Source organism: Nicotiana attenuata, chromosome 10 (genome assembly GCF_001879085.1).
Source record: "Nicotiana attenuata strain UT chromosome 10, NIATTr2, whole genome shotgun sequence".
In the NCBI taxonomy this organism is placed as follows: Eukaryota; Viridiplantae; Streptophyta; class Magnoliopsida; order Solanales; family Solanaceae; genus Nicotiana; species Nicotiana attenuata.
The window spans coordinates 43027172-43053928 of record NC_031998.1 but is presented as its reverse complement, the minus strand read 5'-3'; the positions used below and the strand labels follow the sequence as shown (position 1 = coordinate 43053928).

The following is a 26757-nucleotide window of genomic DNA, read 5'->3' as shown; positions in this document are numbered from 1 at the left end:
ATGGTTCTCTAGCATTATTTATTTTTAAGTTTTAACAAGTTAATAAAGTGACACATAATTCGTTGTACTATATCATGATAACTAATTATTTGTAAATAGTTACTAGCTAATACTAAGCTATTAATTTAATAAGTATTGTATCTCGTAAACGTGAAAACAATAATATTTAGGAAAATAATTGTAAAAAAAATTATGTACTAATATAATAAAGACATAACAAAAGTTAATAAATAAATACTTCTAAATGAAAGATTTATTTAAAATCTACTATCATAACAGTCTTAGCGGGTAACGCGCAATAATCTTTATTTTAATTATGACATAAATACTCTCAACTTAATGATTTATGATTAAGAAAAAAGTAATTTTGAATAGTCAAGGATTTATTAAGAAAATTTGAGGATTTACAAGATTAGTTACATATAATTGCATACAGTTCTATTTGGCGAGCCCAGTACGCTGGGCATTGGGCGTGTCCGAGGCGTAAGCCCTGACGGTCGAGGCGTAAGTCTCACGAAACTAAGCCCCACACATAAGCCCAGGGGCATTTTACGAGTGCTCAGCCCCAAGGCGAGCCCCAAGCGAGTTCCAATTCTGCCTTTTAAAACAGAGGTACAGAAAAATCATGAGGTGAGTGGACACAGAAACAAGAAAGGAACCCATCCTTATTAAACAAAAAACTAGTATAAGATTGAAACTTTTAACACATCGACAATTTCCGATGCAATTCTCGCTAAGAACATGGTTAATTTGCTGCTTCAAAAATATTTTGGATCATCCAAAAATCATATACTAGTAGACAAAAATTTATAAGATTATCCTTTTATTACACTGAGGCGAAACTATGTACAAGTAGCTTTTAGTCAAACAATGTACTTGTATTAAAAAGTTCATTAAACATATACAGATTTTCTATTTAGATAGTTATTACTCCCTTCGATCAACTTTAATTGAATTTTTTGGTCATTTTTTTGTGGTTCCCAATATTTGATTTTTTCAGACATCAAGAAGGAGTTAACTCTTTTTTGTAAAGTTACATTTGGAGTAAAGAGCTTATGACTATGAATATTGTTATAATTACTATGAACAAATTAAAGTTAATATAGTCAATTTTATTATTAATATTAAAAAGTTAATATATATATAGCCAAAAGATTAATTAAAGTAGACGGGAAAAAGTAACATTTAAAGTAATAATATTCAGAACCTATAAAATTAAAATTCTGACTCCTTCTTTGTTATTACAGATGCTCAATTTGTTAACAATATATTCACAAATAAGGCGGGATTGAGGGGAGGGACACCTAGTCAACGTGAGAAATGAGACTGACACATTGATCTAAGAATTATGTTGTCACGAAGTTTGGTTGGGAGTTAGGACCTGCATGAGATAGATCCTCGCTGTATTTATTAATTTCCTTATCTGGTGGACTCTTTATTCTAGTTTTATGTAATGTGGGGTAATCCCATTTCTTCTATCCATATCAAAATTAAGCCGTTCTTATCAGGGTAAAGGTAGGTACGTTTTCTTATTTTTTTTCCGGGGCTGATCCCCACAAAAAATGTCGTTGGTTACCGTCTATGTGATTCCAAGTGAAGGTTGGTAATAGATTGTTTTGCATGAAGTAGTTTGGAATGATGGCCATGACTGAGTGTAGAAGGATAATTCTTCCTGCCATGTTGAGAGTTTTTGCTTTCCAACGGGAGAGCTTATTGTTCATTTTATCGATAATGAATTGGTAATCCCTATCTTTAGGAAAGTTATTTGTTAGATGGAATCCAAGGTATTTTCTAATGTTAGTGGACTTGCAGATGTTTAGAGCTCTGGTCAAACAATCTTGAGCGACGATGGGCACATTTATTGAAAAGAAGACTTTGGATTTGAAGAAGTTGATTTTTTTTCCAGACTGGCGGTGCAGTTTATTGAATAATATTTATAATAGAGCTGGTGTTATGAAGGTCAGCGCGTGAGAATAATATAAGATCGTCCGCAAAAAGTAGGCCGGTGAGAGACTGGCAGTCCAGATCTACTAATCCCGACTGTGTCTAGTCTCCATTGGCTGTTGCTTGGTCAATTTGGTGAGATAATGATTTGCATACAAATGATGAGAATGTAGGGAGAGAGGGGATCTCCTTGGCGTATACCTCTCGATGGTTCAAAGAATTTTGTGGGTTTTCCATTTATCATGATAGAAATGGTAGAGGAAGATATACAATTCATGATTAGGTTGACAAGCTTTGTGGGATATCCTAAGTTGTGGAGCGATTTGCGGAGGAAAGACCATTCAAGTCTGTCAAACGCTTTTGCAAGGTCTAGTTTGAGCATCATGTTGCCCATGCGGCCTGACATGCGTTTGAAAGAGTGGATCGCTTCTAGCACTATGGTGGCATTATCAACAGCCCTTCTGCGTGGCAGAAAACTGAACTGGTTAGGACTAATTAGGTGTTTGAGGAATGGAGAGATCATATTAACTATAATTTTCGTAATGATTTTATAGACGGTGTTACAAAGACTAATTGGCCTATATTAAGATATGTGCTCAGGGTTCTTAACTTTTGGGATAAACGTGATAAAGGGGGTATTTATTTTACTTGGAACGGTAGAAGATTCAAAAGCATCTTTGCAAATTTGGAAGACAGCGCTTCTAATGGAGTTCCAACATTTTTGAAAAAAAAAAATTTGAATGTGGCCCGTCTGGCCCAGGGGCTTTAAGGGTTTTGAAGGACCTAGTCACATCACTAGGGGGACTGGGACTATATAAAACTACTGATAAAATCATGTTATGCTAGCAAGGTTACTTTGGCATTTCATAGGAGTGCAAACTCATTATGGGTCAAAATACGTCAAGCAAAATATGTTCAACATAGATAAACAGGGTCTTATCAGGCCAAGCTAGTAGATTCTTACATATAGAAAAGTATGACAAAAGCCACTGGCCTCTTCCAAGCAAGACTCTCTTGGAAAATAGGGGATGGAACAAACATCAACCTCTAGAACGACAACTGTCTTCCAAACAATTGCTATCTGCGCCACATGATCCAGGGCCCCTTCACCACATGGAGGAACAATTGACAGTATCACCAATTCCTTCAAATCACCCGTGGATTCCGGGAAGATTATCCTTGTCCTTACATCCTGAGATGGTTAAATTAATCAACCACGCTCATATTTCATTCTCCACCAACAAACCTGACCAATCTTTCTGGAACCAAACATTCCTTGGCAATTTTACTACTAAATTAGCCTATCTGCTCCAACTCCAGATCACCAACCAACCACCATCGTCCACACCTATAAATTACTCGTGGCTTTGGAAAATTCTTCTTGTAGTTACTTGTTCACCACAAGCTCCCTACTAGAGATTTTCTGTACAAGAAAAAAAATACTTCAATCACACTTCTGCCAATTCTGCCCAAATATTGTGAAAGACATATACCACATCTTCTTTGCCTGCAAACACTCCTGCCATTTATGGATTTTGTTCAACTTATGTATACCTCCAACATACAACCTTACCAACTGTCTGAAGGATAGGTGCATTAAAGACATTACCATCCACACACCAAATGCCGCCCTAAAGCACCATACTCCATCTTACTGCCGTTAACCCTCTGGAACACATGGATTAATAGAAATTCAAACCACTTCAACCATACTTCAACTACTACATGCAAAAAAAAAATATTATGCTACAAGTAGCAGAATTCCTATCACTCACCCAGACCATAACAACGCCAAAACCACGGCTACAAGTCCTAGTAACGTGGCTACCACCATCTACGAGCCATTACAAACTGAACATCGATGGATCTTGTGATCCAATTTACCAAACCAGTGGATTAAGGGGAATCATTAGAGACCACAGTGGCTCATGGGTTACGGGTTTTGCGTAGAAAGTGACTGCAATTTTGGCCCTACACACTGAGATGCTTGCACTACTAGCCGAACTGGAACTCTACTTCACAAAAAATTTCTTTCCAATTATAGTGGAAACAGATTCACAAGTATTATGTTATTTGTTTACGACTGAACAACATCGATTCTCACATCTTCTTACTGATTGCAGTTTTCTTCTTGATGCTGTTGGATTGGAGGCTATAACCAATATATGTAAGGAAGGCAACTCTGTGGATGACGCTCTAGCAAAGAACGGATGTTCCATGCAATCATCAACAACAGAGGAAGATAACACAATATTCTAGGAAATTTCTCCGGACTTTGTTTTAAGCGCTTTCGATAAAGACAGATTGGGACAATCGCTATGCGATCTACCCCTATGATATGTAATAACTAAACTTCTTTAATTTTAATATAAAGTATTCCTTTCTTTAACAAAAAAATAAAAATAAATAAATAAAAAAAGGTAGGTAGGTACTAGTTGAAACTTGAAAGGCCAACCATTAGTACGGCCCGTACCCAAAATAATAATTTCTTAATACTTATAACCTTTTATGTTTTAAGTATATTTGTGGGCTAATAATTAATAAGTTTGATTTTTAAGCAATAACCTCAGTGGCAAGTGGGGCATTTGCATCTATACCCGCTTTTTGTGCCACATTACTTGTGCCCGCTTTGCAAAAAAAATTGCAAGCGTACCCGCTTTTTCACATAACTTTAGCACACGGGGCTGAAGTAGCAAAGGCAATCACGCAAAACTTCAGCATTCTAGTAGCCGGGCCTGAAGTTCAGCTCTAGAGCTGAAGTTTTTGTGTTGTAACCGGGAAATTTTAGCTCTAGAGCTGAAGTATTTGTGTTGTAACTGGGAAACTTCAGCTCTAGAGCTGAAGTTTTTGTGTTGTAATTGGCTACTTTTAACTCCCTCTCTGTAATGCACATAACACATGATACTCATCTTTACTATTATGTTAGCTTTAAGCTTTATTTTAATGATGACAATGCAAAATTAATGAATTGACTAACAGCTGAATTACTTTGTGACAGTAGCCAAATCCAATCATCACGAGATAGATGAACTACAGGAGATGACATGTACAAGGATGAAACTACACAAGAATCTAGTCAATCTGATTCAGTATAAAGGAATAAAGATGATGTTAGCAAAATAAATTAAAAGAAGAAGAAAGGAGAAATTGTATGAGTTAAGAATAAGAGCTGAAGTTATTAACTGCTACTCCCAGGGTGAAGTATCGTTTCTGGGATTGGTCCAAAAAAGATTTTCTACGCAAGACCAATAAAAGAAAAATAGGCTCTGCATTTTGTCTTTTGTTGAGAAGAAGAAAACGAAGGAGGAGAAGAAGGAGGAGAAGGGAGCTGAAGTTATTTAAGAAGTGGAAAAGTTTAAAAAAAAATGGGTATAGGTTAAATGGGGGCGACCAAATAGGACGCCCGTACAATTTCTACGTGGAAAGTACTTATCAATTATCACATATCCGTACCCAAGTTGTAGTAGTCAACTACGACCTAAGTTTTACTTCAAAATTTTATATTTAACTTTATTTATTTAAATAAGTTTTGTAAGTTTAATAGAAAAAAAAAATTTAATTACTTCTTTAATCCCTAATTAACGTAGACAAAGTCAAGATTTTTATATATCAACTCATAGTCAAAATGATGGATGCATTCTTGAAATATAAAAAGTTTCAAATAAATAACGGTATCTATTCTTAAAAGTTCCTCAAAACCCATTTTTACTCTCTTCCATAAGAATTTTTGTTTTCTTTACCAGAATAAAGTACTTAAGCCCACATTTTTCTTATCAAAAGCTAAGTAATAGTAGTACTCTTTTTTCAACCTTTTTAACTAGTCGTGCAAACTAAAACTAAATATACTCAAGACGGAAAAGTCTATGCTTGCACTAAGAAAAGCTAAAGTAACGAACAATTTAAGATACTTATATTTGGTTTGAAACAAAATTTGACATGAATTAGTAGTAATACCACCAAGTATCACGAGGGATATGTTGGGGAATACGAGATCTCTTTACCCGACCTTTAACGAGAGATTTCGGGTTTGAATGTTGAAAAAAAAACCTTAATAAAAAGTGTTTTCCTCTTCATAGGTCATATATGATGCGAATCTGAATTAGTTGAGTTAATAAATTTAAACGATAAAGTTATCTCTATGTGATCTATAGGTTACAGGTTCGAACCGTGGAAACAACCACTAATACTTGCATTATAGTAGACTGTCTATGTCACATCCTTCGGAACACGATCCTTCTTTAAATCCTGAATAAATATAAAATATCTTGTGCACCGTACGGCCATTATAATAAATTTCAAATTCCGAGTATTAGGGACAGAACTCAGATAAATATTATCTTGTCAAGTAGGTCAGATAAGACCTGTGTGAGAAAGAACCTCCCTCAGATCAGGTCCTTAATAAAGTTGTTGATCTCTTTGGTGTTGTGGGCCCCCAACTTTTTCTCTTTCTTATTAAATTCCTCTATCTTTATAGAGATCAAAGTTCAAAGCTCAGCCGTTCTTATCAGGGTAAGGTAGGTACGTTACTTTGTTGACAACCCATCCCCAATAAGTACGGCCCTTTACCCACAATACCATATAATATTATTTTTCTTGAATTGATAAGTTTGATTTGAGTCAATACCTTCATTGGCCACCAAAAATATCATCATTTCATGCCCAGGAGCTAGTTAGTATTTGTTTTTCTCTCTCTCTCTTCTTATTTTAAGAAAATATTGTTTTACTTTCTACTCAGGTGATAATATCAAACTTATTAGAAAGACTAAAAAGAAGCGTTTGTTGCTCAGATGTTCAACACCCCTCGATTACAACTTTAAGGTCATAAGTTCGAGTCATCAAAGTAATAATTCCAATAAAATAAAATCAAAGGGGAGGGTTTTACGAAAAACAAAAACTAAATTTTTTTTATTGCTTGATATCATTTAATAAGACACATACAAAAAAAAAAAAAAGAATTTTTAAAACTTATAATTATGTTTATGTGACTATTAATTATTTTATTAGGAGTAAAATAAGTATATTATAATTATACTTTTTTCTAAATATCAGCAACAACAGATTCAATATATTTTCACAGGTGGGGGTCTGGGGAGAATAGTGTGTGCACAACTTTACCTAACCTTGTGAGGTAGAAACACTATTTTGATATACCTTGGGCAATATTTCTTTTAAATTTAAAAAATAATATTTTTTTTTAAAACAGACCAAAAAAACATAAACAACAACAACAACAATCAAATATAATTTTATATATGGAATCCGGAGAGGATAGTATATACGCAGACATTACCCATACTTTGAGAGTGACCTAAAAAAAATAAGGGAATATAATAGTAATAAAAAACTCTTGCAACACATGAAAGGTTATCTTATATTCTTAGTGTGGGGACAGAAGTGTTGAAAAAAATCAATGAAAAAAAAGGATAATCGTACCGTCCGTCTGCACTTGAATATGTCCTTCCTCACATATTTTCTCCACCGAATGAAATTGTCTACGTAATGACCTGTTTTTGTGTATTTGGGTTTTGGGCCCAATTCCAATTTCAGAAGAAAATAACTTCAGTACGCCTTCGTCAACATCCCCCATTGCTACCATCCTTTTCTGTCCTTTCCCGTACGGCATTGTTCCTCCTCTTTATTTGACTATTCTACCCTTTTATATTAGTAGTAGTGTAGTACTATAATTTCCAATTTTATATATTCAAACATTTCATTACTTTCCAATTTTTTTTCCCCTTTTTACACGACTTATAGTTTAAGCAATGGAGAATAATATGGTTCCTCATCCTCGATATAAGAAATTTAGAAGGAAAAAATAATAAATATCCGGGTCTCTAAAGCAAGATTAAAGTATTCTCTTGAATAAAAAAACTAGAACATCAGTCAAGGTAAGAAGGTCGATAACAAAATAGAATTTTTCTTTTTCGGTTAAAATTACGCATGATAAATCTACTTGCCTTCGTGACCATCACCAAAAGATATGCCTCAATCTATGGTTTACTATCAAAACGTAAATTATACCATTAAAATGTAGCGATTTACTAGCTCTTTTTTTTTTTCCACTTATAAAGAAGCTAAATAGGAAATGTCTTTTGGTAATGCCAATATGAATGGCTCAGACTATTTATGCACAGGATTCGTTATTTGTAGATAAAATCACACCATTCATGCACACAGTTCATTAATTACTTGCAGAGCGTTCATGTTCTTTATCATCCAATATTTCGCTTCTGAAATGCGGTCCTTTCTCAAACTATGCGTAAACGTAAATACTTTGTGCATCAAGGATGATATTAGCTCCCTCATTTCCTCATTTTATCATTCAAAGACATATTTTATTATACTCCAAATTCTCCTCTCTTTTTAGCATTACCTAATTTTCATTTAATTCCATTTCCACTTTTCCCCTTCTAATGTAGCTGCTGCAAATTTTAATGCAAGTGAGAAATAATATTTACTACCAAGTTAGGTTTGTTTTGGAAAAACAAATACATTGATGATAGTATTGCAATACATACATAATCTAGGGTAGGTATTATTATACATGAAGTCTCCAAAGCTAAGAGGGTACATTGGTCCTTTCAAGAATATGGAGAAGTCCAAGAAGGATAAAAATGTAATTGAGACATTCTTCATCTTCACTTGGTTCTGAACTGCTCAAACTAGGCCAGTGTTTTTCTGTTAACGGTTGCTTCTAATTTTCCCAACTTTTTCTGTCATCAGATTCACATACAAAACTTATATCTCATTCTCCCCTAATATCCCAAATACCATCTTCTTATTCTTCCAAATTTCTCAACACATAGTAAATTTTCTTCTTTTTTTAATACCAAATCTGAGCTACAAAACAAAAGCTCTGTGTCAACTTGTATAGTAAACCATAAAGCTCCAATCTTTAGCTCAAAATGATCCCTAAAGTTTCAATCTTGGGAAAAATGAAGAAGCAAAAACCAAATTCAGAATCGAATTTCAACAACCACTTTGATCTTCTTTCTGAAGAAATTGTCTTTTCAATTCTTGATTATCTTAATGACAACCCAATTGACAAAAAATCATTTTCTCTTGTTTGTAAGTCTTTTTATGCTATTGAATCTCACCATAGGAAAATCTTGAAACCCCTTAGGTCAGAACACTTGACAAAGATTCTTAGCAGATACCCACAAGTTAACCATCTTGATCTTTCCCTTTGTCCTAGAATAACAGACAGTTCACTTACAGTTATAGCTAGTTTTTGCAAGGAAATGTTGAGGTCAATTAATCTTTCTAGGTCTAAGTTTTTTACCCATGTGGGGTTGTCCAATTTGGTGTTAAACTGTGGGAATTTGGTTGAAATTGATTTGTCAAATGCAACAGAGTTGAAGGATGTGGCTGCAGCTGCATTAGCTGAGGCAAAGAACTTGGAGAAGTTGTTGTTGGTGAGGTGTAAGTCTATAACGGATATTGGACTTGGTTGTATTGCTGTAGGCTGCAGGAAGCTGAGGTTGCTTAGCCTGAGATGGTGTTTGGGTGTTGGTGATTTAGGTGTGGGTTTAATTGCTGTTAAGTGTAAGGAGATTCGTTGTTTGGATCTTTCTTATCTGCCGGTAATGGATCTTTTCTTCCCTTTATTTTGATTGAGATTGTTCTTTTATGTTGTATATTCTTTTGGATGGTGAGTTTGTTTGGATTGATATCTTTTTGTGTTTTCCTTTGAGTTTAGTGTACTTGTTTCTGTTTTATGCTTTCATAGTAAGCTTGTTTTGTGTGTTTATTATAATCACTCCATTTCAATTTATATGACGTAATTTGATTGAAGACGAAGCTTAAGAAAGAAAGGAAAACGTTTGAAACTTGTGATCTTAAATAGGCCATAACAATTGTGTGGCTATAAGAATTCTGAAACCTGTGGACTTAAACATGCCGTAACATTTTTGTAGCTATAAAAGCTTGTCAGTAAGGGTAAATGAGAGCTTCAGGTTAAATCTTTTCCATATTTAGAAAGGCACCATCCCTTTTGAACCTACTAATAAGGAAATAGTGTGGAGTAGTTCGTTTGAACATGTTATAATGGTAAGAGTATGCTCGTTGATTGTTGGTTGGTTGTTCAGTTGACAATATTTATTAGGGAACAGGAGCTGGTGAAATTTATGTGTATCTTCGTGTCACGATTTTCATACATTTAGCAAGCTAGTTAACTGATTAGTTGCTTATCAGATTAATTAACATGTCTTTATGAATCCCTGCTTGGACGAGTACTAGTGGGTGGCATCTCTTATCTTCATAGTTTTCAAAATGGTTCTGGAATTGCTTTATTTGTATTCGGATTTATCCTGGATGCCTAATATGCATTTGTATGTCATAGAATAAATGTAGCTTAGTGAAGACTGTTTTGGAATGTTAAGCCATGTTTAACTTCTCACGTAAAAGATACGTGTTTCTTATATCTTTAACATGGTCTAAGAGACTGCTATATTTACTCTTTGTAATTGAATGGAAGAACTTGTATATTATTCCAAGAGGCAGTAGGTATAAATACATGTACATAGGGTTCTAACTATGGAAAGAATAAACAAGGGAAATCCTATAAAGCTGCTATTAATCCTTATAAATTTGCTATCTGTGCACATCACATCAAAATGTGACTAAGTTCACTCTATAGCAATCTTCTTTCTTAAAAAAAGGAAAACTTCATTAGCATAATTTGCACAAGATTATTTTTATTCTCTATCCTCCATAAGGTCTCCACTAGTGGGATCTCACTGGGTCGTTATTGTTATTGTTGTTGTCTATCCTCCACGTGGAACTTACTGAGTTTGCATTGGTCAACGAGTCACGAGTGCTTACATGTCACTAATGCATCAAACTCAATTCTTATTTTTTCGAACTAGAAGGGAAAAGGACATCCATCAAATATTTTTGTAAGATTATTACACATCGCTAATATTCTATCTCTGCCGAGGGTCTATTAGAAACAACTTCTCTACCTTAAACGAGGTAGGGCTAAGGTATGCGTACACCCCACGCTCCCCAGACCCCACTTGTGGGATCACACCGGGTATGTTATTGTTATTTTTAGAATATTCTACCTCTCTAAGACAAGTGTGTCCCTTGTCTTGTGTTTTTTCCACTGAGGAGATGCGCCTTTTAGCATGAAGTTGTTATATGTAGTCTTTTTCAGTGTTTTGTTATAACATCCTATCTTCTTTTCCTTCTTCCTTTTTTTTTTTTGTGTTTGCTATGTTCTTTTCTTTTTTCTGCGGGCTCTGTCTAATGATCGTACAATAATGTGTTAATCTTCTTATGATGCAGATCACTAATGAATGCTTATCGTCAATCTCGAAACTGCAATATCTTGAAGATTTGGTTCTAGAAGGTTGCTATGGGATTGATGATGACAGCCTCGCATCCCTCAAGCAAGGCTGCAAGTCACTAAAGGTGTGTACTTTTGAAGACTTTGGTTCTCATATTTTTCTTTCCTTCGGAAAAAATTAAAAAAATAAAATAAAGGGATATTGTTATTGTGTGGACTACAATCTGTGAATTGTTATATAATCTAGCTTCAAGCACCCTTTCTTTCACAGTACAAAGTGTATGGCTACTTTTCTTAATTGCCTAGTTAATAATTGGAGTCTCACGGAACCCAAGGGTGTGGCCTAGTGGTCAATGAAGTGACTTACGATTCCTAGGTCTCAGGTTCAAATCCCAGCGGAAGTAAAAAGACTAGGTGGTTTCTTCCATCTGTCCAAGCTTGGTGGACAGACTTACCTGGTACTTGTTGTTGGTGGGAGGTAGCAGATATCACATGGAATTAGTCGAGGTCCGCATAAGCCGGCCGGGACACCATGATTATCAAAAAAAGAAAATAATACTTGGAGTCTCACTATGCCAACACTACTATAAGTTCTCTGAGATAGTTAATAATTGAGGTAACTTGGAGTACACGCAGCTCAGAATTCTACCTGATTGTCAGATGTCCCAAAGAAGCGGCCTATTATGAAATTAAAGTGTTCCCTTGCACATCATTATCCGTTTTTGTTTTTGTTTCCCATTTACAAGTTACTAAAAAGGGCAGCCCGGTGCACTAAGCTTCCGCTATGCACGGGGTCTAGGGAAGGGCCAGACCACAAGGGTCTTACCCTGCATTTCTGCAAGAGGTTGTTTCCACGGCTTGAACCCGTGACCTCCTGGTCCCATGGCAGAAGCTTATTATTACTTTTTACTCAAAGTCACTGTTGACTAATATCACTACATATATGTTGGCTTTTTTCAGGCACTTGATATGTCAAGCTGTCAGAATGTTAGTCACGTGGGTTTGTCATCTCTCACTAGCAGTGCTGAATGTCTGCAGCAACTTATCTTAGCATATGGTTCTCCTGTAAGACTTAACTGACTTAAGCATCTTTCAGTAGTATGAGTTTTAATTCGATTGATGATTTACAATTAATGGTATTTCAGGTAACATCAGCTGTCGCGGATAGTTTGCAGAAGCTTTCCAGGTTGCGGTCCGTCAAACTAGATGGTTGCCAAGTTACATGCTCTGGACTGAAAGCTATTGGAAATTGGTGTGTTTCACTAAGGGAACTGAGCTTAAGTAAATGTTTGGGAGTGACAGATGAAGGTCTCTGCTCCCTCGTAACGAAGCACAAAGACTTAACGAAGCTTGACATTACTTGTTGCCGCAAGATAACGCACGTATCCATTTCCCATATAACAAATTCCTGTGCCTCCCTTACTTCTCTCAGGATGGAATCTTGTACTCTAGTCCCGAGAGAAGCTTTCGTTCTAATTGGACAGCGTTGCCAGTACCTTGAAGAGCTTGACCTTACGGACAACGAAATTGATGATGAAGGTCGTTGCCCCTTTGCCCTAAAGGTTTCAGGCTTTTATCGTAGTTTCAGAACTTCCACCTTTTTGTATCTTATGCTCTCTGTACATATGCAGGCTTGAAGTCCATTTCCAAATGTGCCCGCCTTTCCAGCCTAAAGCTGGGGATCTGCCTTAATATAACTGATCATGGCCTTACTCACATTGGCATGTGCTGCTCAAATCTTAAGGAGCTTGATTTATACAGGTGTATATTTCACCGTGCTTCATATCTTGTGCAATTTCTTTGACATTTTTTTTCCTTTTTTTGTGATGGACTGGGAAAATTCTAACTTTACACTATGAAGTTCGAGAGATTAAAGTGTGCTGATTGCTGGATTAATTATTCTTCTTGACAGATCAGCTGGAATTTCCGACTTGGGAATATTAGCAATTGCTCGCGGTTGTGTTGGCCTTGAAATGATCAATATTGCCTATTGCAATCGTATTACTGATGGCTCGTTCATATCTTTATCCAAGTGTTCAAAGTTGAATACACTCGAAAGTAGAAGTTGTCCTCTTGTCACATCTTTTGGTCTTGCAGCTGTCACTGTGGGATGTAAGCAGCTTACCAAACTGGACATCAAAAACTGCCGCAACATTGATGATGCTGGAATGATTCCACTTGCTCACTTCTCGCTTAACCTCAAACAGGTAACTACAGTTTCTCTTTCATTGAATATAATGTTCGACGGAGTGAAGCATTGCATCTAATAAAGCTGGTCATCTGTCAAATACACAGATAAATTTATCGTACACTTCAGTGACGGACGTAGGGCTGTTGTCTCTTGCCAGCATCAGCAGTCTGCAGAACATTACAATCCTACACCTGAAAGGTTTGTCTCCTGGTGGACTAGGAGCTGCACTTTTGGCTTGCGGCGGACTTACTAAAGTTAAGCTGCAGACATCATTTAAACCGTTGCTACCACAACCTCTTCTTCAACATTTAGAAGCCCGAGGTTGTGTCTTCCAATGGAGAGAGAAACCATTTCAGGTACTTTTCTCATATGATTCTAACCTTTTTGTATTTCCTCTGAAAAGTATGTGATGCCACTTCATACAGTTTCAGAGCCTTTCTTGTTTGATAATTAATTGAGACAATAAAAGAGGCGTTTTCGTTTTGATTATCTTTGTTGTAATAATGAAAATGTCTTATTTCTTACTCCTATTGGTTAAACACAGGCTGAAGTAGATCCAATATGCTGGAAAATTCAGCTGGATAATTTAGATGAAGATTAAAGTCAACCATTTGAGCCGTTTATGCTGGTGGGCTGTGATGAAATGGATCGTCGTCCCAAAGGTTATGTCATTTGTTCATCTGTTAGCACTTTATCAGGCATTAGGTGCATTGTTTATGTTGCATGTTTTCTGCGTTTCGCGTCTGTAACTTGTTCATATGTATTCTCTAAATACTCGGTAAATTCCAAAGAAGAGGGAAAGCCATTGACCATTCAGCATTGCCCTGGCATTAAATCAATTTTGTCACAAATGTTATGTGATGGATTGAACAGATTGAGAAAACCATGTTTCATTGACTGCTTTGTGGATCCTTTATTACTCTCTACTAAAGGCAGCCGGGTGCACTAAGCTCCCGCTATGCTTCTCCGGACCACAAGGGTCTATTGTACGCAGCCTTACCTTGCATTTCTACAAGAGGATGTTTCCACAACTTGAACCCGTGACCTCTTGGTTACATAGCGACAACTTTACTATTAGAGGAAACTAAAATTACCACAAAAAGCTTTCCTCTTGCATTAAAACATCATTCGATCTTTTAGGAAAAATGAACAGCAGAAAGTATAGTCTCACAACTTGCTAGTTAAAGTATGCAACAGAGCGACCTGAATGCAGCAATCAAATTTTCTACTGTCTATTTTCTTTTCATTGCTATTTAACCATATCGAGATACTAAAGGTTATGGTGGGGTGAAAAGTACTCTTTCATCCTTAATCAGATGTTTCGCGTTCAAGTCCTAAGAATAGAGTCTCCTTTGGTAGAGAGTGTTTTACTATCTACAGTGAGACCTTGTAGTGCATATTCAAATTAGTTGGGCCACAAAGCGGGCATCGGACACCGATGGAGAACAACAAAATATTGAGATACTAATTAAATGTTCCCTCATTCCATTTTCACTGATTTACATTCTATTATATGGTCAAAAGTAATTTTCTCTCACGGCAATTCTGTCAACTGCTATTCAATCAATTAACCTCATCAGGTATGATGATGTCAAGAAGTCCTTGGACATTTCTACACTTTATAACCAATTGATTTAGCAAAAGAAACACTCAAAAACAGAGGGATCTAAAAGAAACAATTTAATGACGAAAGAATCTTTACAAGCAGATCAATTTGCACTCTGAATTTTAACATACAGGGTTTCAGCAAACAGGAAATATAATGTTCTCAAACAAAAAAGGCGAAATGGTCTGAATTTGTGCGTGGTCCGCAAGCGCTATGACACAAATGACATGTCACATACTTATCCTCTTATTAATTGCCATGTGTAATATTTGGGTCCCACTTTATAAAAAAATAATTTACTCACAAAAGTTTTATTTCCAGTCCATTCTCTCCGTCTAGGACGACACTGAGCCACCATTTTTCCCGGTAAATCCACCATTTTCAATCGTTAGAAGTCAAATTTGAACCTTCAGATTCTAATCAAACCTCAGTAAAAAAAAAATAGCGAAAAATGGTTATAACACTCTCGAAAAGACCCGCAAAATTACTCCGGCGAGATGGCTGCAGGAAAAAATGGCAACCATACGAAGAATCACCCTAAACCGTCACTGCTTCACCTTTTTGCCACCTGCCTGCCACCTTCCTTACCACTTTATCTTCGTCACCTTCTTTCCAACAAGCCCACTAACAATAGACCAAAAAAATCTGAAACGCATCATTTCACTACTCTTTGCCACCAAAATTTAAAGAAGAAGAAGAAGAAGAAGAAGAAGAAGGAGACGAGCAATAACCAATTCGATATAATTTTCTGGTTATGGAGGAGTTTGAGGGTGTGGGAAAACAGAAGGGAGGGAGGGGAGAGGAAGCTGGGAACGAAACAGGGAGAAGAAGCTGGGAACCAATTTTATCTCTCTTTTTTTATTTTATAATTTTTAAATCAAATTAATTCATTCACGCGCCTAATTAACGTGATCCGCATGCATTTTGGCCACGTCAACTATATAGTTGCCATGTAAGCATAGTCAATGGTCAAACGTATTTATTAGTACTCATTCTGTCAAGTTGGAGTGTTCAAATTGGAAAACTGTAAATTTATGTATCGGCTTTACAAACGGGTACATGTTTAAGTGGCCAGGATGTTATTTTGCCAAACAAAAAACGAAGAACAGATGTACATAGCTTTAAGGTTCTTAGCATTGAACCCGTTGTATTTTTAAATTCATGGTTTCAGACCTACCATTCTTGTTGCAATTTTAGTGCATTTTACACATAAATTTATGCTAATTAAATGTTCCCTCTTTCCATTTTCACTGATTTAAATTCTATTATAGGGTCATAAGTAATTTTCTCTCACGGCAATTTTCTGTCAACTTATTATCTAAATGAAATTTCTATCTAGTTATAATTTTAATTTCCAAAATAAAAATGAATCGTTATCTCAATGCTAGACCAAACGATATGTAAATGGAGTAAGTTTAACAAATATTATGAGATGTGGAGAAGGAATAACCTCTCTGTAGCTTTGATACATATGTACAGATGAATTTTACACTCTGAATTTTAACATACAGGTATAATGTCTCTGTAGCATTGATACATAAGTACATGATGGAGGGGGAGGATGAAAACAAAAAACGAATAACAGGCAGAGACGGATCCATGATTTAAAATTGTGTCGGTTCAATCTTTAAGGGTCTTGCATTGAACCGTTGTATCTTTAGAATCATTGATTCAGACCTACCATTTGTCGCAATCTAGTGCATTTTTACACATAAATTTATGCTTCGTGTCGAAAGAACGAGGTTCAGATGAACCAGTGACGGAACTCTACAGCCGCCCTTGTACATAGGCAGAATAATCAGACTCAGAATATCTTAATGATGTCATCAGATATAGGATTTATTTGAGAGCTTATATCCAGAAATAAGAGCTGACACAGCCAAAGCAAAGAATGCGAAGAACTCCATACTAATTGCTGCTACTGAAGAATCTGTGAATATATTGTCATTATTTTCTCTCATCCTATTTGTCAATGGCACAGCAGATGATGCAGCTGATAATAACAAGTATGCTACTACCTGCAATTCCCATAAAATTTTAGATCAAAATTCAATCAAGAATTACCCTTCCTTTTTCAAGTTTATTGATTTCAATTGTTTCATGTAAATATAGAAATATCACTAACCTGATCACTAATGAAGCTTAGCAAAGCTAATTTCTGCTGTGAAAATGATTCCTTTCCAGTTGAAAGTTCATGAATTTGTCTCAGAAATTGCAATCCTGTATATAATGTGCACAGAATTGCAACAGCCAACACATACCTGTTATAACCACATCCAATTCAATTTCCAAGATTAGAAATTACTACTACCTATTGACGAAGCCAAAATTTTCGCTAAGGGTGTTCAAGATTTTATATACCTGTGTAGAAAATAATTTTTAATTTGTATATGCAGTATAATTTTTTATTTACAAAGTTTAATTTTTTGATGAAGGATGTTGAGCTAACCACCCCTCGTTGTACGTGGCTACGCCACTGCTACTACCAATATGAATCTTCATTGTTCATGTCGCTCATTTCATTCTAATATTATGCAATATATACAATTAAGAATTAAAATAATTTTTTCTTCTACTGTCATATAAACCTCCAGTTGAACTAAAAGATTCCTAAAACACATCGGATCTAAAGTAAACATACTAACATGACTAAAACTTAATCAAAACAAGCTGATATTACCTACACTTTTTCTTTTAATTCAAAGGAAAAAAGAGGAAAAAACTACCCAGCATAGCCGTTGCTAATAACCGGCAAAATGTATATTTTTTATATATTAATGGATGATATATATATATTTTATAATTATTTTTTGTTTGTGAGATTATACTGAGTTGTTGTTGTATAAATATTTTTTTATGTTTAGCCAGCAAATGTTATTATTTTTGGCGGACCGGCCAAATGTGTAACTTACTCAAAAAAATATCATGATTATGGTCCAAGCGAAGTGTATACCTATATTCTTCATATCTATCAAAATCTTTCCAATCACCATGAGTATTGCTAGCCATGACAATGAAAGCAATCAATGAAAAAACCAAGCCAAAACCATGCAAAACTAAAGAACCCCTCTTCACCAAATCTTCTCTTTTCCACCTCCTGACGATGTTGGACACGCCGGTGCTGATTTCCGGTGTCTGGCTCTTTCCATCTCCGGCTGCCGGAGTTGTAGTAGGGGCTGGCAAAGCATCTGTCACCTTATCGGATTTTGTATCCGTCATTTTCTCCTCAAAATTAATGCCTTTAGTAGGCTTATAAAATAAGAAAGATTGCAAATTGGGAAAGGCAAAGAATTTTTGATAATTTGAGGATTGGGAAGTTATAAGTAGAAGAATAAAGAAGGGAATAGAAAAGAAACTAGAACTACTCTAGTTATCTTTGCTGTATTTGACAACTCAGTTTTGTCGTCATTTAAAAATCGGTTTGGATAAGAAAAAAATGTTTTTCTGGTTGTAATTATATGGAGTGTAATAAACTAATGATTATATTGAAGTTATGTACACTGAAAATACGAATAAATTTTATACTTTTTGATTAAAAAAATTGAAAAAATGACAATGTATAACCGCTCTCAAAATAATAGGCGAAAAATGCATATCTTTTATATAATTTTTATTTACATATACATTATGTATATTATATAATCAAATTACACAAATTTTTTATACTTTTTCGACTACTGAATGTAAATACTTTTTGGTGCAGGCTAAAAATGAAAAAACCCTTAAAAGTTATATACTCGCATTCGATGTTGTTCGAACTTTCTTTGCTCTTCTGTTCCTATTCTTTGAGTTTTTTTTACCCTTTAATTCAACTGGTTGTGGACCTTGTGGTATGTTCTTATCTTAATTTTCAACTTATTAATTCATGCTTTTATATATAAATTTATTTTTAAGTGATGTAAAGGCGAAATATGGTTTTCATATTAACAGTCCAAAAACTAAACCAGATGATTATTATGATAACGAATTAAATGATAACTGATTTGAGAAGGAGACACCCGTATGTGATTGGCATTGCAGTTAAAAGCCTTTGTGCTGGAGTTCGAATATTTTACATATGCATAATGTCAGGAATTTTATAATATGCTGAGTTCCAACATAATATCTTGAAAGTTTATTAACTAATTAATTTGTGTGATTTTCACGCGGCTTTACGATGTAGGCCCAGTTTCCAGATAGGTCGAGTTTGTACGAGTGAGTCCTGCTGAGTCAACTCAGATTCCAAGTCATCTAATCGAGACACGTTTGGTTGTATAATTTTTTCTGTAATGCGCTCATGATTCTAATCAAGACAACTCTAATTTTAAATTAGGATTGAACATATGAATTACTATCACTTATCATGGTCTACATTTAAATTTATTTTATGCTAACATTATTAAAAAAAAGTACTAACATATTTTCTATTTTTTCTATTGACATAAAATCTCCAATAAGACTACTCCTTACAAAAATATCGATTACAAAATGATGCTCGACTGTGTAGGTTAAGAGGGAGTGGCAACTCAAGAGTTGCAAAATAGGTGTGGCGATGCGCCTCATGTGCTTAAGTCTAAAATGACCAAAAAAGTGTAAATACTTGCTCGTATTCGGTGCTTACACTAAATTAAATAGTTTAAATATAAAAGTCACAAATAACGTAACCATGATTAAGTGATAAATAACTTATATATATGTAGGACAATGCATTCATTTGTTTAATGTAAATATCGGGTGCAGACTAATTTTTACCACCAAAAAGGAAGAAGTTTTCCATATCATTGTCTAAAAGTTTATCTTTATTTATTTTACAATTTAAAATTGAGGAGTCCTCTTATCATCATTTATTTCAGATGCACAATCGTTCATTTGCATCTCAAATATCAAGAATGAACATGTTTATTCTTCATATAGAATATAACGAAGTAAGACAGCATGACTCCCTGCTTTTTGTAATTTTATTTATCTTTAATTAATAAAATAGATCATGCAGGAAACCAAGTTTGTGACTTAAGTTGTCACTTAATTAAAACAAATAAAAAAAAACGAGAATACTTATTGAGTTTATCATTCTTTTTTGTTGTCAGCTCGAGTCGTCTCAAACATTGAAAAATGAGTTATTATTGGCGATATGAATTTTAAGTTTTTAATGATAAAGACAGTAACAAAAGGGCAAAAGTTACTAGAATGTTGTTAAGGTCTAATTTCTAGAAGTACTACAAATATGTAACGAAGATTAATTAGGGACACCAAATCATAAAAATTAGGATAAGAAAAACTTTAGGCCATATATTCATCCATTTCCTTGTACGAAATTGAGTTTTTCTTACTCCATATTAATTATGTAAAAAAGGACAAAAGAAAATCAAGGGCTGAAATGGCAAGTAAGAGTCAAATTGACTGGACATATTGGTGTAACAAAAAAGAATTATGACCTTTGCATGGGTTAAAATGAGGTCTATTTTTTAAGCTAAAAATATTCTCTCTATACTACTACATGTTTCATTTTTTTTTTCTCTACAAATCATGAATGTTCTCTTATGAGACAACATTCATGATTTGCTCATCATCTTCCTCTTCTTTTTTCTGATTTCCCTATTTAATTAAGGAATCAGACATATACTCCATATCCAAAATTCTGTCCAAATTTTCGGATTAGAAGAGGAACATAATTAACTAAATCAATTTTTTTGTTGCAGAATCTTGATTAATTACATGAAATAATGGCTTTGATCTCCATCTAATCTCAAGGGGGCTGAATTAATTAGAGCAGATTAATTAGAGATGGGTGCATGTTGTACCTGTCAAAGGGGCCAAAATTTTAAAGGCAAACATCATAATCATAATCATAATCATAATCATCATAATTATTATGAGGAGAATAATGGGGAGCAAAAAGAGGTTGAAGATGATTATCAAAGCATAGTAGGAAGAGGAGATTTGGGTGCCAATGTCAGGTTATGTGGATTTTCTAAATTTGTATCAATGTATAGTCAACAAGGTAAAAAAGGGATCAATCAAGATGCAATGACTGTTTGGGAGGTATTCTTCTTTTCATTTCTTTTAGATTATTATTATTAGGGTGCCCTCTTTCTTCATCATCCTATATTCCATTAAAAAATGATACCCTAAAAGATACAAATTTTCTCCTCTAATTTTTCCATTTTTTTTCTTCTTCTTCTTCTAAATCATTTTAACAAATTCTTGAGCCGAGGGTCTATTGAAACCCGCCTCTCAACCTTCATAAGGTAGGAGAAAGGTTAAAGGTAGGGGGCAAGGTAGAATTATACTGGGTCGTTGTTGTTGTTGTAAGTCATTATAACAATAGAAGTTCGACATATTTCACAATTTAAAAGCAAGAGTATTATGTATATTGTCATTGGTATTATGTGCCGATCAATTAATCTTCATGGTAGGTGCTGAATAACCTCTAAATTCAATCAAATAGAAATTCATTTCTTTCATGCTAATATTTCCGAGCCATATTGGCCCAAGGGTGGTCAATTGAATCCCCTTATCAAAAAATTACGTTGAGGTATAGGTCATCAACTTTTTTATGCATATTGATAGTTGAATTCCATTAATACAATGAAAACTTCTTTCATTCTGGTTAGGGGATTTAAAATATGTTTTAGGTCATGGGCAACTCCTAGCTGTCAGGAGTGGAGCTAGTGTTTGGTTTACGGGTTCGATCAAAACCAGTAGCTTTGGTTCAAATCCTGTATTTGTCTTCAGAAATCTATTATATATGTCTGAATTATTAAATTAGAACCTAGTAACTTAAAAAGACTAGAATCTTGAATTGATAAGCTTCAAATCCTAATTCCGGCTGTGATATTTTAGAATTTTGAATCCCTTTTGTCACCAGTCCAGTCTGCTCCTCTGCTGACATTCAACTTCCATAGGGATACTAGTTTTATTTTTTAATTCTAGTGGCCACTCTGATAGTTTTATATGTAGAGCATAAATTATGACTTATTATCTCAAAATGGAGGCAGTGGATTGATACTATTATTATATACTATTGTACAGAACTTTGGTGGAAAGAAAGGTATGTTCTTCTGTGGTGTGTTTGATGGACATGGACCTTCTGGCCACAAGGTAGCGCGCTATGTTAGAGATTTCTTACCTTCCAAAATTTCATCATATAATAATGAGATCAAAGCCAACAGTATTAGACGGGACGTCGAAAAGGATGATGATGAAGCTGACAACCCATACTTTACTGCATGGAAAGATAAATTTCTCAAGTCTTTTAAAGAAATGGATGAAGAACTTGAAGGTGATGGTTCTATTGAAAGTTACTGCAGTGGCACAACTGCAGTGACTTTAGTTAAACAGGTGAAAAAACATACTTGAAAGAACCTAAATTTCTTGAGATGATCGGGTTTTTTGACTATTTTGAGGTGGCTCTAATTGTTGAATTTTTTAGGGAGAACATTTGATAGTTGGAAATTTAGGAGATTCGCGAGCTATTATTTGCACCAGGGACGACAAAAATGAGCTCGTTTCTGAACAACTCACAGTGGACTTGAAGCCTAACCTTCCAGGTAGGTGTTTTTTTTACGCTATCAGTGTATTATAATCGGTTATAACAGTTTATTCACTGCATTTTAAGGTTACCAAATTATAGTTACTGTAGATAGTTACCTGTTGTTACATGTCATTTTAATCTGATGGTGTTAACAATCTTTACTCTGTCACTACTTGGGAAAGTGTTTACATAAGTTAGTTTAATCGGATCGACTTCACTTTGTTAATCTATTGTGCTGTCAATTTCAACAGCTGAATATGAGAGAATAAGAAGTTGTGAAGGAAGAGTAATGGCGATGGAGGAAGAACCGAGTGTATATAGGGTGTGGATGCCTGATCAAGATTGCCCTGGCCTAGCCATGGCTAGAGCTTTCGGAGATTTTTGCTTGAAAGATTTCGGCCTTATCTCTGTCCCTGAAGTTTATTATAGAAAGCTTACTGAGAAAGATGAATTCATCGTCTTGGCTTCAGATGGGGTAAGCTATATCAGAATTCAAACTATTACTACATTGTTGCCTATAGTGGTGAAGCCAGGATTCTCATTAAGAGGTGTTAAAATATATATAAGTAAACATATGGAGAAAATTAAGAGAAGTCAACATATAGTATATATGTATATAATGTTTTTCACTTACCTACACTTGCATTTTTTTCCGCGACTGGTTGTGTAGTATGCCAAACTTGGAGTTAGACTTCAACATCAATGAAAAGCTCCCCCGAGCACATTTTGGCCAACACTATAGGACTAGAGGCGGATATCATCGCTGGCTAATATATATGTATATGCATACAGTGGCAGAGTCAGGAACTTCACTAAGAGGAGTCAAAATATAAAGAAGTAAGCATATGAATAAGCTAAGGGGACTCAATATATAGTATATACACATAAAATAAAATAAAAATTTGACCTATATATGCGTGTAGTTTTCCGGCAAAGGGGTGTTAGTTGACTACCCTCGGCAAAGGGTGGCTCTGCCACTGAATGCACATATACAATCATATACATAGTCCAAGTCGAAAGCAAGGGGTCAGTCACTATATATATGTAGGAAATTAAGCGACTCATAGACTTAATAAGGCAGCTAATGCACGTATTCTTTTTTTTTTGTGTGTGTATAGTTGTGGGATGTTTTAAGCAATGATGAAGTGATACGGATAGTAGCAACAGCAAGGAAGCGATCTATTGCAGCAAGATTGGTGGTGCATCATGCAGTTCGAGCCTGGAAATACAAGTACCCGTGTGCCAAGGTCGATGATTGTGCTGTCGTATGTTTGTTCTTGAAACGCCAAAGGCCTCTGCTCACGAAATCATTGTCAGAAGTGACTGAGCTGAGCTTAAATTACACAGAGTTAGCGAGCAGTCAAAACTACACCCCCAATTCCAAGATAGATGATGGTCTTGACACACTGCTAAATTATCAACTCAAGGAAGAAAAAGATCCAAATGTTGTTGCAACTGGACTTAATGATGTATCAGGTAATGATCATAACAAGAGTTCGTCAAGGCACGCTCGTTACCTTAGCAGAAGAAAATCTGCAATGAATTTTTGAGTCCATTGATCAGCTGTATATGTTAAACTAAAAAATGTATACTACAAATTTAAATGAAATACTTGTATGTATTTTGATTTGTATAGTAGTCATGGGATAAAAGATTTAAGGCAAAAGAGTTTGGTGGGTAAAAATATATTCATAAAATCAAGTTTGACACTTCAAGAGAGTTGAAAATGTTAGTAATATACTGAGACTAGCTAGCTAGATAACCTAAAGATAGCGCAGTCACTCCAACGAATCTTATCCATGAGCTAAAATAGGGTGATTTTTAAAAATAGCCAGATTTACAACTACTCGTTCAAAAATAGCCCAATTTCAAAAGTAATCGAAATTTAGCCACTTTTTATGTAAAGATAAATCTGAGCGAAAACACTGTTCAAAACCCGAAAAATACTCCAGTATATTATGCTGGAGTTCCAGCATAAGTATACTTGAACTCCAGCTACTGGAGTTCCAGGATAATATGCTGGAACTCCAGCATAATATGATGGAGTTCCAGCATAAATACACTAGAACTCCAGCATAATATACTGGAGTTCCAGCAAGTATAATGGTCCAGTATAATATACTGGAGTTTGGAGCACCAGTGCTCCAGTCTCCAGTATATTATACTGGAGCCAGCAAAGTATACCGGTCCAGCATAATATGCTGGAGTTCATACACAAGTGCACTGAACTCCAGTATATTATGCTGGACCGGTCTCTATTGCAGCAAAACGGTGGCTATTTTTCATTGACTTGGTAAACACTGGCTATTTTTGATTGACCAGTCCGAAAACTGGCTTTACCGTGAAATTTTGGCGCTAAAATAGGAAAAGTTCCCGGCGCGAATCCGGATTAGTCGGGCCCCACTATGGGTACTGGATACCGGGTGAGAAATCAAAAAAAAAAAATAAGAAAAGTTTAGCACATATATAAAGAGCAGAATTCACTGGCTAAAAATAAACCAAAACTTTGTTTTTTTTTTACATTTGCTCCATCACATTTTTTTGGGTATTATCACTTTTAGCCCGCATCAGAAAGCATTTACATCTGGTAGCCAAAATAGTGTATACAATTTGTATATATCACAAACAAAATGTATATACAAAAAATATATAAATTTTATCCATTTTTTCGACTATTATTTTTAAAGCGGCTATACGGTGTTATTTTTTCGTATTTTTTATGGTAGGTAATTGGAAGAATAATACAACTTAAGTCTTAAGATGTCACTTTGGCTTATTAATAATAATGATGTAAAATATTCGATTTAGCAGTTGAGAAGTTACTTTGATAAAGAATACATTACTTTGAATTTACTTTTCTTCAATAGCTTTCAAGCTGAACTCGAACCGATTTGATTTTTAGACGTAGTATATTAGTCTGAGATTCTTCACTGGATGGACTGTACTGTTCTTGTATGGTTCAGAATCTGACCTCACGGTAATTAACGGAGTTAATCTCCTCTTGAGCTAATCCATAATTAATAAGTGGTATAGCCACTTATTAATAAGAGGATTCGACTCTTGTCCGATTGAATCTACGAGGGCACGGCCCATTCATTCCCCCACGGGGACGGAACCTCAGCGTAGCCACGACCATTTATTGCCAGCTCACGAAGCTCACATTTATAAATACTAAGAGTGGAAGCCCTAGAAAGGGGGCTGCTTCTTCACTACTATAGACAGGAGAGAGAAGGGAAAAATATACCCATCTTACGGGAAGAGAAAACACCATTGTAAGGCTCTGAACCTCTTCATGGAGAGGCAGACCAAACAAATATTATTAATAAAGGCTTTTAATGTTTCTCCCCCTAATTCTGAGCACTTATTTACGTTTCTTTCATTTGGTCCAATGGATTATTACGATTTGCTATGATTTTCCCGTGATTATTTGTATTGTTTTGCATTCACAAGATATGTGATAACTTTTGAGCAAACAATTTGGCGCCATCTGTGGGGATTTCATAGCAAAATCGCGTAGTTCTTCCATGGACTAAAAGGAAAGAAACGCCAGTTGGGAAAAAAAACCCAGCAAAAACAAGCCAAAGCGGCATATCAGGCCGATGGAACTCGAAGATCTCGAATCGAGGTCCGGTTCCTCTGTCCCTCATCTATCTAATGGTGCAAACAAGAAGAAGCAGCCCCTCTTCTTTTGGGGAGAATCTTCGTAAGAGATCCCCCACATCCCTGATAAGGGCTCCAGCCGGAAACCAGCACGGAGGAATCTCGAATCGAGAAGCGCTTCGAGACAGCCTACATACCCTGGTTGGGAAGATAACGATTAAGCCGCTCAAGATCTCGAATCAAAACCGAGCTTCAGCTCCCAAAAACCCACGAACCCAAAAAAAAAAAAGAAATTTCAACTACGGTTGAACCGGGACTCAGGCTATGCGCCTTCGCCATTATATCAAGGCTATGCGCCTTCGTCAAAAAGTTCAACTACGGTTGAACCGACACAGGCTACGCGCCTTCACCAGAAAGTTCAACTACGGTTGAACCGGGACTCAGGCTATGCGCCTTCGTCAAAAAGTTCAACTACGGTTGAACCGACACAGGCTACGCGCCTTCACCAGAAAGTTCAACTACGGTTGAACCGGGACTCAGGCTATGCGCCTTCGCCATTATATCAAGGCTATGCGCCTTCGTCAAAAAGTTCAACTACGGTTGAACCGAGACAG

At 35.5% G+C, this 26757-nt stretch overlaps 3 protein-coding genes across 3 annotated transcripts; 2 read left to right on the top strand and 1 right to left on the bottom strand.

Moving 5' to 3' along the window:
- On the top strand, nucleotides 8155-14321 carry LOC109233401 (F-box/LRR-repeat protein 3). The gene is made up of 8 exons (XM_019399261.1): nucleotides 8155-9527; nucleotides 11233-11358; nucleotides 12194-12298; nucleotides 12379-12772; nucleotides 12865-12994; nucleotides 13146-13440; nucleotides 13529-13780; nucleotides 13969-14321. The coding sequence occupies exons 1-8, from the start codon at nucleotides 8850-8852 to the stop codon at nucleotides 14023-14025; spliced, it is 2037 nt and encodes a 678-aa protein (XP_019254806.1). The 5' UTR covers nucleotides 8155-8849; the 3' UTR covers nucleotides 14026-14321.
- Nucleotides 16454-18385, bottom strand: LOC109233926 (CASP-like protein 4B1). Its single transcript, XM_019399774.1, has 3 exons — nucleotides 17984-18385; nucleotides 17156-17291; nucleotides 16454-17048 (listed from the first exon to the last, which is right to left on the bottom strand). The coding sequence occupies exons 1-3, from the start codon at nucleotides 18247-18249 to the stop codon at nucleotides 16857-16859; spliced, it is 594 nt and encodes a 197-aa protein (XP_019255319.1). The 5' UTR covers nucleotides 18250-18385; the 3' UTR covers nucleotides 16454-16856.
- LOC109233925 (probable protein phosphatase 2C 65) lies at nucleotides 20487-24172 on the top strand. Its single transcript, XM_019399773.1, has 5 exons — nucleotides 20487-21051; nucleotides 22042-22350; nucleotides 22442-22559; nucleotides 22795-23018; nucleotides 23662-24172. The coding sequence occupies exons 1-5, from the start codon at nucleotides 20794-20796 to the stop codon at nucleotides 24091-24093; spliced, it is 1341 nt and encodes a 446-aa protein (XP_019255318.1). The 5' UTR covers nucleotides 20487-20793; the 3' UTR covers nucleotides 24094-24172.

What these genes read in the sequence shown, in the direction of transcription:
- LOC109233401 (XM_019399261.1), top strand. Translation starts at nt 8,850, where the DNA reads ATGATCCCTAAAGTTTCAATCTTGGGAAAAATGAAGAAGCAAAAACCA. An exon ending in TCTCGCTTAACCTCAAACAG is followed by an intron (nt 13,441 to 13,528) that starts GTAACTACAGTT and finishes TCAAATACACAG; the next exon opens with ATAAATTTATCGTACACTTC. An exon ending in GGAGAGAGAAACCATTTCAG is followed by an intron (nt 13,781 to 13,968) that starts GTACTTTTCTCA and finishes GGTTAAACACAG; the next exon opens with GCTGAAGTAGATCCAATATG.
- LOC109233926 (XM_019399774.1), bottom strand. Translation starts at nt 18,249, where the DNA reads ATGACGGATACAAAATCCGATAAGGTGACAGATGCTTTGCCAGCCCCT. An exon ending in GATAGATATGAAGAATATAG is followed by an intron (nt 17,292 to 17,983) that starts GTATACACTTCG and finishes TGGTTATAACAG; the next exon opens with GTATGTGTTGGCTGTTGCAA. An exon ending in TAAGCTTCATTAGTGATCAG is followed by an intron (nt 17,049 to 17,155) that starts GTTAGTGATATT and finishes TGGGAATTGCAG; the next exon opens with GTAGTAGCATACTTGTTATT.
- LOC109233925 (XM_019399773.1), top strand. Translation starts at nt 20,794, where the DNA reads ATGGGTGCATGTTGTACCTGTCAAAGGGGCCAAAATTTTAAAGGCAAA. An exon ending in ATGCAATGACTGTTTGGGAG is followed by an intron (nt 21,052 to 22,041) that starts GTATTCTTCTTT and finishes ACTATTGTACAG; the next exon opens with AACTTTGGTGGAAAGAAAGG. An exon ending in TCGTCTTGGCTTCAGATGGG is followed by an intron (nt 23,019 to 23,661) that starts GTAAGCTATATC and finishes GTGTGTGTATAG; the next exon opens with TTGTGGGATGTTTTAAGCAA.